Raw genomic sequence first — 12,488 nt, 5'->3', positions numbered from 1 at the left:
GACGCGGGACTCGATCCCGGGACTCCAGGATCATGACCTGAGCCGAAGGCAGTCGCTTAACCAACTGAGCCACCCAGGCGCCCCTGATTCCCCTTTCTAAAACATACTTGGGAAATTAAAATACGCCTAAAAGAAAGTAAATAGCTAGCCACAGTGAATGGTGACAGTCAAAGCACAGGTTTCTAATTAATTTTGTGAAGAGACAAATAAATAGCATCATACTCCCTTCAGTTTTCTAATTGCCCTTCCCTGTTGCAATTATTAACCAGGGTTTGGGCTTTCTTAACATATTTATTAGGCTGGTTCCCCGAGGGATGTTATAAATGTCAAGCTTACTTCTACTCCTGTAGGGCTCCACAGCTCAGAGCGGGGCTTAATTTATGCCCCAGGGAGGAACAGTCTTTCTGCAACACATTAAGGTAATAATTGGGTGCTTTGACATGATAATACATTCTAAGGGTAACCTGCTCCAAGGCACCCGGGAGACAGTAGCCTGAGGGGCTCGTGAATTTCAGGGAGGCTCCGGAGTTGCTGAACCTTTAGCGCAACTCTCCAGGCGCAAGAAGACACTGCGCCCCTATCCCAGGGCAGAGAAGGACAAGCAACCACCGTCTCTCGCAGCGGTCTCCCCCTGCTTTGCAAATGCACTTAGACACAGTTTTGAGTCACAGGGCAGTGGCATTTCAAAATGGTTACTCCTTGGGCACCAGGATGGCTCAGTCAGTTCAAGGTCATGGGTCCTGGGATCAAGTTCCGCATCGGGCTCCCTCCTCGGCAGGGAGTCGGCTTCTCCCTCGCCCTCAGCCCCTCCCCCCTGCTCGTGCTTGCTCTCTTGTTCTCTCTCTCTCAAATAAATAAATAAAATCTTTAAAAATAAATAAATAAAATGGTTACCCCTCAATGTTAAAGGTGCTTCTGATCAAACTAAACTTTTCCAACAAATTCTCCAGCAATGAATAGACTGTATTACCTACCTCATACAGCAATTTCGCTTAGTGTTTAGTCTAACAAAATAAAGAGCAGCCTTAGGGACAAAAAAGTTTAAACACATTCACCGCTAGTACACTCTGCTAGCCTCACCATCAAACATTCTGATGAGCAAATAGCTCCTAGTGGAATTCGCAGCCATCACTTCAAGAAAAATTTAAAAATAAATAAAAAGCTAAAAAATAATTAGCACAAGTGAAGTCTTATACATTTACAACTTGTTGATGCAATTGGCCCATGAGCCACAGCGTATGTGTAAGTATCTGGTGGTGTATGCATCTCTCAAGCGTCCGCTAGGTGAAGTCTTTACCCTTGTGCATGGCCAGACACACCACAGCCCACCATTGTCCGCAGGAAGACAAACCAGATGTAGGACGGAGAGAAAGAGGTCAGCAAGGAGAAGTAGGCTCCCCACAGGAACGAGATGAGCAAAATCTGAAGCAACAAAAGGAGACTTATTAATGGGACCTGCCTCAATGGAAGAAGTTAATGGGAGAAAATGTAACTTCTGAAGGTGATTTTTAATTTCCATCCAGATGTTTGCTTCTCAGAGAAGCTAATTCTACAGGGAGCTCACTGATCTCTCACAATCGTCAAATAACACGATCTATGCCATTGTATTGCCTGAAAGTCCAGACATTCCAAATTTAGACCATTCTTCAAAACTGCCAGACTGCATCCACCCTAACAGGTGACCGGAGCCCAAACTTGTAAATCAGGATGCAAAAACCTGCCCTCATTAGGAGCACAGGGAAGTGTTGTGTTGGAATGGGATGAGGAGAAAATTTAAGGTATTTGCATTTTCCCTAATCATAAGAATAATACAAATTCACAGAAGAGAATATGGAAGAAAAAGAGAAAAACAAAAATATTTAAATCTTGCTTGACTTCCCAACCCCTCAAAAAAGACATGTTAACATGTTTTTATCCTATTTTCCCTGCTTGAAAGGGAAAACGTATTTTTAATGGCTGCAAAATATTCCAGTGGAAAAATGTACTATAATGCATGTAATATCATGCATAACCCCTTCCCTGTGGTTGAATGCTGAGGTTTTCTCATGGTTACAGTTAGCTGTGACAATGTCTGCACAGAAACCTCTGTGGATCTAATCGGGCTAGATTTCTGGAAAGAAAATGGTCAGACTAGAATGCGTATTCTCAAGGTTCTTGGTTCATCCTGCCAAACCGATGGTCAGAAAAACTATACCAATATGAAGTCTGTACACTTGCAACTTTCTCTAAAAAAAAAGAAAAAATCCTTATGGATTTGATACCCCAAAAATCATATCTTCTAATATGTTTCCTTTTGATTACTCCCACAATCAAATGTTTTCCAAGATACATTGACCATGTGTATTTTTTTGTAAAATGTCTTCTTGTGCTTTTTACATTTTTTTTGACATACTTGTGTTTTCAGATTAATTTATGAATGTCTATGATATTTACTTCGTGTACTTCAAAACATACAGCCAATTCTGTAATTATTTTCCTTTGGTGCTTGTCCCCCTGTGCTTATGCTTAGAGTGGCCTTCCCTACCAGAAACCAGACAAGGGGGAAAAAAAGAGAGAGAGAGAGAGACCCAGGTTTCTAATCAGAAGACATAGGTTTAGATCTTACTGTCTAACCTTAGTTGATATGTGACCTTGAGCAAGTGGCTGCGTTTCAAAGCTACACCCAAGTTAACTGTGTGAAGCTGCTTATGTTTCTATGTGTCCTCCTCTACATTCTCATATTTTCTGACTGTGCACACCCATCAATTCCATTCCTGGATGACGGGGACCTGGTATGAGGACAGGTACCCCAGGAAAAGATGAGAAAGCAAGAAGACAAGCCTGGAATTCCGGCACGTGGTGTCAGAGAAGGACATTTCTGCCCATTCTATCTTGGTTATAGACAAAGAAATGTCCATTAAAGAGAAGCAGGGGTGACATCATCACAAAAGAAAATTCCAAATCATTCTTCAAGGCCAACCTACCTTCCAGCGGCCATATCTGTCAGCAAGTAGGCCAAAGAGGATGCTGAATATCATGTAGCCAAAAAACACCATCTGGAGGTGGAGTGAGAAAAAATGATCCGGTAGGCAGGCTTTCTAGAATATGCTGATTAGCTGCATTTCCCATTCATTCATCTTCATGAAAAGTTGACTGGAAATGTGCAAGGGGTAGAAGCTTCACAAAGCTCCCCTGCCTCTGGTTCCCATGGTCAGGGCTTCAGAGGCTGATGCTTCCCATCGGTTCACCCCACACATAGAGAGGCTGCCGCCAGGTGGCAACAGGGGTCAGAGGAACAGGTAGTTTATCTCCCTCTGATCCAAGATGATGGCCCTGGCCTCATTCTACTCAGATGTATAATTGTGCTTTTCCATTTTAAGAATTAAAAAAGAAAAACCACCTCTATTCATTCATGACCTGCCTGATCCCACACACAAGTTGAGACTTCTAGAAGCAATTTTCCTTTATGTTTTTACAGGTAAACACAAACTTTAAATAAACACCCAAGCCAAGCCCCCATACAGAAACACTCTTCAAAACTAATATAAATCTGTTTCTTTTCCATCCTTGTTCTCACAATAGCTTATCCTACACGGGATAAAATTCAAGAACCTGGGTGTGATCCCAGCATTTTAACTCAGTCTGAGCTGTGATCTGATGTCTATGCCTTTAGGCTACTTATTTTTCTTCTTTCAAGCAGTTCCAAGCTTCATTTGCTTTCCTTTCTAGTAAGATCTCTGATTGACTCTAGAGTAATCAAAGGAAAGGTGTTAGTTTGCATTTCTAAGACTTTTTCAGTAAGAGAACTGTTTCTCTCTGCTGCCTGCTTTGCTTTCTCTTTTTTTTCCCCTTCCTTACTCTTCATAAGAAGACTCAAACGCATTTCTTCCACAGGGAACTATAAGAAGAAAAAAAAAAACACATCATATCTATTCTTGAACAACAAAGCCATGCTATCCTCTACCTTGTGCTTTCTAGGATAGAAGGGGAGGGGGAAGAAGCCAGTGTTTTCTAAATGCCAGTCTTGGGACAGATGCTGCCCTATCATGAAATCTAATCAGTCCTGAGAAAAAACGTTGAAAATAAGGTCAATGTGATATGTTTTGAATAAATCTAAATTTATTAAATATTAAGGGCTCTTTTTATTCTGGAATAATTTTCTTTCTGATTGTTGATATGAATGTGCCCTTCACTCTTTTTTTTTTTTTTAAGATGATGGTAGTCAATGGCAAGATTTTTTACCTCTTTCTCATCTCCTAATAGGCTTAATTATCAAATATGTATATTTTTAATGTCAACCCTATGTCAGCAGCTCAATTAAAAAAAAAAATCATATCAGCGTGCCTGGATGGCTCAGTGGATTAAGTGTCTACCTGCCACTCAAGTCATGATCCTAAGGTCCTGGGATCGAGTCCCGCATCGGGCTCCCTGCCCCACAGGGAGTCTGCTTCTCCCTCGGTCCCTCCACCCCCGCTCCCCACTTGTGCTCTCTCTCTCTCTCAAATGAATAAATAAACATCTTAAAAAAAATTAAGAAGTCATATCAATTGGGGAATCTCAAAATTTGGGTGCCCCTGAAATTAAGCAATTTCTATTATGAAATTATCAAATTCCCTCCAAGAAGGAAGAAGTAAACTAATTTTTTTTTTCTTTTTGACCAGACTTGAATAAAAGGAAGCAATCATAGACTGCCCAGGGCAGGGAGGAAAGTGGCTCTTTGGATTTAAAACACTTTTGTTTATTGCAATGCTATGTTGGGTTAATAGACTTAATTGCCCCTGGATTAAGCTTAATTAAATGATTAATAAAGGTGAAGCAAAGAGTCAAATAAGATCAAATTTAAAGTTTACTCTGTTCTCGCCCATAAGTGGCAGATTTTTTTTTCTTCCTTGTTTTCTTTCCATTCAGTGTAAAGACATGACTTTCCTAAGGCTGAGCTGTTTATTATCAAGCCCGTCTGGAGCACAAACCTTGACTCAATGCCTACGTGAACCCCAAAACTTGTGAATGCTAGTCCTGTTTGGGAAATTGCACAGAGGTGAAGACATAAACTCTCTCTCTCTCTCTGTCTCTCCCCCTCCCTTTGGAGGGTCTGCTTTTTCTTTTTTTTCTTTTTTTTTTTTTTAAGATTTTATTTATTTATTTGACAGAGAGAGACACAGTGAGATAGGGAACACAAGCAGGGAGAGTGGGAGAGGGAGAAGCTGGCTTCCCGCTGAGCAGGGAGCCCGATGCGGGGCTTGATCCCAGGACTCTTGGATCATGACCTGAGCCAAAGGGAGACACTTAATGACTGAGCCACCCAGGTGCCCTGGGTCTGCTTTTTCTGCAGGTACTTATTTTGAGCATAAATATTACTCTTCTATTTCTGTTTTATGCACCACATGAAGTTTTGTTTCTTCAGCGCCAGCTCTTAGTCACAAAACGTGAGGGACTGTAATTCATCCACAGTCCTCAAGGTTAACATCTGCTCGGGCCAGGTTGTCCTGAAGATGGCAGGTGGCACCGGGCTCGGGGAATGGGGAAGCCTGGGAGTTGGTCAAAATGTGGCCTCTTGGCTGAATCAGTCCGAGCCCCTCCCGTTGGCAAGGCCGTGGCCAGTGAGCCCAGGGCGCGGTTGCCAAAGCCGGATGGGACTCACAGCCAGGGTGACAGCCACAAAAAGACAGTAGCCAGCCAGGAACTCAGAGCAAGACATGGGCACATCTGGGGTGACTTGAATTCCCTAGAGAAAAGTCTCCTGAGCCGTGAACCACCTGACAAGGAAGTCGTGTTACAGGTGACATCAGGGAGATGCCACCAAGAACAACATAAATGCAACCGATGAAGTGTCACTTGTAAATATAGAAAGTGTATCATATAATATAGTTTCATGGGAGCAACGGATGCAAACACCACAGCTAGGTGCCCCAACATCCTCAGGAACAGAGACGTGCATATTCACAAGCCCGCTGGGGTGTGGTGCAACGATAATTACACAGAACCTTACAGCGGTCACTCTAAAGGCACAGGGTTGACAAGGAATGCTTTCCAAACTGCAGCTGCATTTTGTATGTAGAAGGAAATGAAAAATGGCCGGGTCACTTCATTGCAAGCCCAGGTAAGGTCTTTAGCTATTTTTATTTATACCCCTTCCCTCTTCTAAAAGCATTAGAATTTTTTTTAAAAAGGAACAAGTGCAACAGAATTAATAAAGGGATTTTAAAGAGAGAAATGGATGTCAGAAAATAAGCAGATTTGTACATTTGCTGCTGGGATTGAGTCCAAAACTGGGCTCCGCGTTTCCTGGCCTCCATGACACAGAGGGAAACACAACTGGGCGGATAACATACGTTATCTGAGAGGAGAACTCAGATCGGTTCCTTAGGGGAGGAGGAGGTTCCTGGTTCCCAACACAGATAAGAATTCCCAGGTCAAGTTTGGTTAAGGCAGTGAGTGAGAGCTGGGGACACCCCTTCCTCTCTGCCCATAACCCCCAGAAGCCTAGGAGGCTGGGGAAAACTTCCAGCATGCTCCACGGCCAGTTTCAGACCATAACTCTCACTCTCTTATAAAGCCTTACTGTCTTTCAAGGCCTCCGCCAACTGACTCTGCATCCTTCACCCAGCTGCGCCTCCCTGCCTCCTGACACTCTCCTCTCAGTGAGGATGTTGGCACCTGTCTCATTGTATTTCTATTTAGTCCTGCCCTCATGAAAACCAGCTTCAATACCCAAGTAAATCAATTCTCCACTCCACACCTTCCGTTTCTTTCACCTCCTCAGCTGATGTGACCTCTTAAATACTTCCAGAACACACTGCCTCGCCTCCATGCACTCTGCCACTTTACTACTGCTCACGTATCCACCTTCCAACCTCATCTCCTCAGGGCGCTTGGAAAGCTGACCACATCTCTCCTTAAGGCCCCTTCATGGCTCCCTGTCATCCACAGTGTAGACTCCAACATTTGTAGGCATGAAGAGCCTCTTTTAAGACTTTTTTTAAAAAAAAGATTTACCAGAGCTCCGCATGATAGGAAGTGTACTTTACTATCCATTCAACGAGAAATACATAATGACTATGACATCAATGATGTGTTTAGGTGAAATTGATCTTTGTTACGTAAAAGAGTAATTTGGAAAAACTGTCATATAGATCTCTGCCAACTATACTGTGTTTGGGGGGCTTGCGCGTGTTGACTGAAGTTGGGGTGTGGGGGCCCACAGCGGTCTCCCGAATGGAGTCCATGCATGGACTCCAAGATGCTTCTGATGCCCACCTGTCTCTGCAGCCTTGTCTCCCATTGTTCCCTCTTCCTGACTTTCTATTCAAGCAACATGGGGCTGCTTGTACTCCTGCCAACACACATGCGTGCACACAAAGCCGGCTGGCAATTCATGGGTACTTAATAAACACCTTTTGAAAGAATGCTGTAGAATATCCTTAATTCCACTCTGTAGCAAAACTTGTGCACTTCATAAGGCTATTCACAACGATCTTCGAGAAAAGTTGAATGCATACCACAATACAATTCCGTGAGCGTGATTTGGTGACTCCGTAAGTCACTATGGTCCAACTAATTTGCAGTCTGACTCAACCCATAACTAATCCATGACTTAAGGGCTACTCTCTCTGACTTGCATTTGTCTCTTCTAGCCTCTTGCTAGGGGCTAGAAAAGAAGCAGTTCAAGGTTGTGCTCCTTACAGGAAAAGAGAAAAAAAATAGAAAGACCCCAAATGGTAGTTTGGGCCTGTAAACCCATGAGCTTTGGAAGCCAACACACCAAGCAGTGAGGTAGCCTTTGGCTCTTAGCCTTGTGGGATGGAGGAAGGGGAGCAGAAGCCCTGGTTCTCAGTTGGTTCATTCAAAGCACCCGAAGCAGGCACTCACCGTGGTCACCAAAGCCACCTGCCAATTCTCCAGCTGCCATTCACAGCGGATGACAGGAGACACGACTGCTATTAACATGATCTCCATGGCCTCGACAACCTTAAAGAAGGAGGGAAAACACCACATCTTAGTGTTGGTTTCTCATCAATTCTTCCCATGTGTGCCTGTCCATCATCCTTCTAATCCTAATCTCCTCCTTCCCTTCCGCACTGAGGGAGCACCTACAGTGTACCCACTCAACACTGCTAGTTGGGTAATGAAGTATAGTAGAACTTTGGCTTTCATGGATATAATGTTTATGGTTCGAATAATTTGAGAGGACTCCCACAGAATTATGACATATATTTATTTGCGATGTTGCTGATCCATGTATTTGCACTATAGTACTATGAGGGTGTTATGTGTGTGTGTGTGTTGGGGGAGTCACTTAGGTAGTAGATGACCTGACTAACTACCAGCATCCACATCAACCTGGCTCTGTGGCTTCATACTCATCATTGCAAAGGTCTCAGGGCATAGCCCTTCCAAATGGATTTGTGAAATAGTCTCTGATCTCAAGAAGCTGAGCTGGAGGGCAAACTTCATGAAAACCAGAAGAGAGTAAAGCAGCAAGTACAAAACAATGAGTTCATCACCAGGAAAGAAGGTCTATTTGGCAAACCTAGTGTAAGCTATGCTCCCAAATACTTCTTTCAATAAGAAGTTTGAATATCATCCTCTGTCTGTATCTTGCAATCCATTGTAGGGTGAGTTTATCTCCCAGGGAAAGGAAGATGTAGATGCTAGAAAAGAATTGATATTTGTGTGGATTATGTATTATATGGGAAGAGAGGAGAAAACTAGTAACACAAAATTAGACACAAGATTTACCAGAGCTCCGCATGATAGGAAGTGTACTTTAATATCCATTTAACGAGAATATTTTGTGCATAAGAATCGTATGGGACACCTGTTGTCATTACAGATTTCCAGAACCTTTAGGAGACACTATTTATAATATAAATATTATATTTATAACTCAAAGGTCTGGGATGAATAAAGTATAGTGGTGTTAGCTACTATATGGGAATTGGAAAGATATCATAAAGTTTGTCTCTTCTTGGAAAGTACTTTACTCATATTTAGAGTTCAGATAGCTGGTGTAATTTTAGCCCAAAAAGTAAAATGAATAAGAGACAGCATGACAACCTCAGAAGGATGTTTGATTTATTTATTTTTTTTTTTTTTACATTCTATTTTTTTATTTTTATTTATTTATTTATTTTTATTCTTATGTTAATCCCCATACATTACATCATTAGTTCTAGATGAAGTGTTCCATGATTCATTGTTCGTGCACAACACCCAGTGCTCCATGCAGAACGTGCCCTCCTCAATACCCACCACCAGGCCAACCCATCCTTCCACCCCCCTCCCCTCTAGAAGGGGATGTTTGATTTATTAAACTTCTCTCTCTCAGTAATGAGGAGCAGTTGGGTCAATGTTAATCAGGACTCTACTCCTCCAAGTGGTCTTAGGAGAAAATAAGCCAATAAGGGATAAGACTCTGCCCCACTCTGATATAATAGCCTTAGGGGAGAGGGACACAGAGGAGCAGCACCGTATAAGAAGATCTTAGAAGACCTCAGAGAACACCAGGATTCAGGATGCCTGGTCACAGACTGAGGCTGTGTTGCTATTGTGATGTTATTACATACACCCTGGTCACGTGAGGCCCTGAAACCCAACTATTGCTCCCACTGTCTCTGACCAAGAACCTTAAGAGACCATGGCCAGGAGGAGCCATGCCCATCACTGTCAACACACCTATTCTGATGAGAAGATCCATCCAGTGCAGTCCATCCTAAAACCAGGGAAGGGATTTGGTTACCACACCCAATTAAACAGGTGTGTGCGTTTGTGTGTGTGTGTGTGTGTGTGTGAGTGAGACAGGGAGGAGGCAGCCTGGTAAATAGCCCTTCCTACCTGATGGGTTGGGAAGAACTGAAGCAGGTTATAAAACACTTAAAGACCAGAAGCTATTTCACAACAACATCAAGTGTAAATGTGCAATAGACATACAATCTCCATGGACATGGATCTGGATATGGACATCAGGGGTTACCTATACAAAAGTGATACCTATCCTTTGGGAAGGGCGTACACTAGCACCATCTTTCTAATACAGATAATAACTAATAAAAATACACCCCCTTTGTATAGGCGGTTTGGTTGATTTGGGAAGGTAAAAAAAATTCTGCATATCACTTGCCAGAGGGCTATAATGGAAGAAAAGACAGGGTTCCCAACATATTTGAAGGTAAAAGATGCAGAGAGTTTAACAGTGTTTAAGCCAAGGGGACCATGTAATGAAATCATATATGTAAAACAGAAGTGGAGACGTTCTGGTTGAAAGTTATGATAAAACCCTCCCCAGTCACACCCATTTGTCCCTTGTAATATGGAACTTAACATTTTGGAGCCTAGGTGAGGCATTACTTTATAGATGAAGAAATGTTCTAAATTGTATCACAGTTGGTTATTATAAAAGTAGGATCAGGATGTGTCTTACTTTTCTCTCCATTCCTGGACTGCCTCCTGAGAACACAAGGCTTTGGAGCCCTGCATCAGAACTTGCCAAGTGCTCCCACCAGCTCACATCACTCTTTTTCTCATACCATTTAGCTGAGGGCGAGGGTCAGGGCTCTCTATTATTTACTCACTAGTGTCCTCTTGGCTATCTTCATGTCCCGCCTTAAACCATTGTCATGTTTACCACTTCTCTCAGTTTTTCCATTCTGTCGCATTATCACTATCATATTCCTAACATATTCTCACTGCACCTATGAGAAAAAGAGGAAGCAGTAGTGGTCTCTTGGGACAGTCCCACTATTGGTCAAAGCCCTGCGACTGAGCTGTCACTCTTTTTTTCTCAAAATAGCAAACCTTCATTAGTGTCTCCTAAAGGTTCTGGAAATCTGTAATGACAACAGGTGTCCCGTATGATTCTTATGCACAAAATATTTGAGGACCATGTGTCTAATTTTACTTAGAGTGATACTAGTTTTCTCCTCTCTTCCCAGAGAAGGAAGAAATTTAAACCATTTTTTTAAATGAATACTGAATTCCCAGAACATAAAGACACAGATATTTATATGCTCATAACCAAATACCTGCCAAAGGTAGATGAAATTTATTTTTTAATTAACCCCCTCACAGGGTTCCTGCTCCCTTTCACTCCCCTCCCTGAATGGACATCCCAGAGCTGGAGGTCAGTGGAAGACTCTATGTGTCCAATAATGAATTCGCTTTAGAGATTCAAATGATCTCCACAGAGCACTCACCCCAGTGCTGCCCATGATCAGAAACAGGGCAATGTGGAAACGTCCAAATCCAATGGTCTCCACGGCATCTTCCACGGTGAATGTCTTTGACTCTAACAAGGAAGGGCAGAGTGAGAGGAATAGCCTCTGTGGGAAGGGAATGTATGTGGACAATTGCTCACTAATAATGAAGAGAAAGATGTTGGGAAACCAATTCATTATTATAAAAAACCTAGTAAATACAGGCGGAAATTAAGAAGCAGCTTGAGGGTCCGAGGCTTCCATGATCATCTTACCTTTTGGCTGGGTCTCTGGGGTCTCCGGGCTCAGCTTCCGAAGGCTAATGATGGTGACCGGCTCCATCTGCTTGGTCGCCATCTTCTAAATGGTCCCAATTCCCCACATGGCTTCCCAGATGGAAGCGGGAGAGGGAAGAAGAAAAATATATAATAGAATGCACATTTTCCTTTAATCTTCACAGAAAATCTGTGAGGTTAGTTTTCTAATTCATCACCATCTTACATATAAAGACCCTGAGACATGGAGAGGTCAAATGGCCAAATGAGACGATGGGGCCCCAGTGGCTAGTAATCAACCTGAGTCAGGGGCCAGGTGAGCTCTGGACAATTTAGCCGATAGCATCCTCTATCTGGGAGTGAAGATGGCCTTTGCTACAGAGAAATAATCACAGTAGCCGGCGCTTTACATTCCCGTAGATCTTGGGGTGTATAGTGTGCTTTCTATGTAACATTTTCTTTTCATTCTGACAGAAACCCAGGAGCACTTCTTTTTATTGGCTCCCTCCCCCTTCTTGTATTTAGCCCAAAGAAGGATTCTTAATTCTAGAAATCAAAAGAAAAACAAAACAAAGAAAGCTGAGTATCAACTTAGTGAAGTTTTTTCCAAATGACTTGAAGACATTTAACTCTTGAGGTCATTTAACTTTATATCCCTAGAGGGATAAATAGAAATCCTAACCTATTCTCAGTAATTAGATTGTAGTATTAATATTGGTATCATTATTTTGATACTAGTATATATTGTAGGATAAAGCAAGTAGTAATTACATTAATATGATTATGAATCAAGACTTTGGGTGTAAAAGAAAAACAATACAAAAATCAGAGAAGTTATATAAAAATCTTATAATCCTAACTTTGAATTGGAGATATCACTATGAATTCACTGTGTTTTACATATATACATATCCTAACATTATCCACTGGAAGAGTCTGGAAAAAATGACTAATGAGCACTCCTAGAGCCCTGATTGTTTTCTTTCCTATTTCCCATTAAAAGAAACCCTGGTGCCTTAGATAAATGGCTAATTCTGGATCT

At 42.2% G+C, this 12,488-nt stretch overlaps 1 protein-coding gene across 1 annotated transcript in view; it reads right to left on the bottom strand.

Annotated features, from left to right (window-relative positions):
- SVOPL (SVOP like) overlaps nucleotides 1-11,884 on the bottom strand; it is a 46,806-nt gene extending 34,922 nt beyond the window's left edge. The window contains exons 1-5 of the mRNA XM_081800906.1: nucleotides 11,447-11,884; nucleotides 11,172-11,263; nucleotides 7,849-7,947; nucleotides 2,964-3,035; nucleotides 1,298-1,422 (exon numbers count right to left, since the gene is read on the bottom strand). Of these exons, the coding sequence (XP_081657032.1) occupies nucleotides 1,298-1,422; nucleotides 2,964-3,035; nucleotides 7,849-7,947; nucleotides 11,172-11,263; nucleotides 11,447-11,528 (470 nt within the window). The 5' untranslated portion in view covers nucleotides 11,529-11,884. The remainder of the gene's footprint in view (nucleotides 1-1,297; nucleotides 1,423-2,963; nucleotides 3,036-7,848; nucleotides 7,948-11,171; nucleotides 11,264-11,446) is intronic.
- Nucleotides 11,885-12,488: the final 604 nt, after the last annotated feature.

Source organism: Leptonychotes weddellii, chromosome 12 (genome assembly GCF_054177405.1).
Source record: "Leptonychotes weddellii isolate Sample4059 chromosome 12, ASM5417740v2, whole genome shotgun sequence".
Classification (NCBI taxonomy): Eukaryota; Metazoa; Chordata; class Mammalia; order Carnivora; family Phocidae; genus Leptonychotes; species Leptonychotes weddellii.
This window is presented reverse-complemented; position numbering and strand designations above follow the sequence as displayed.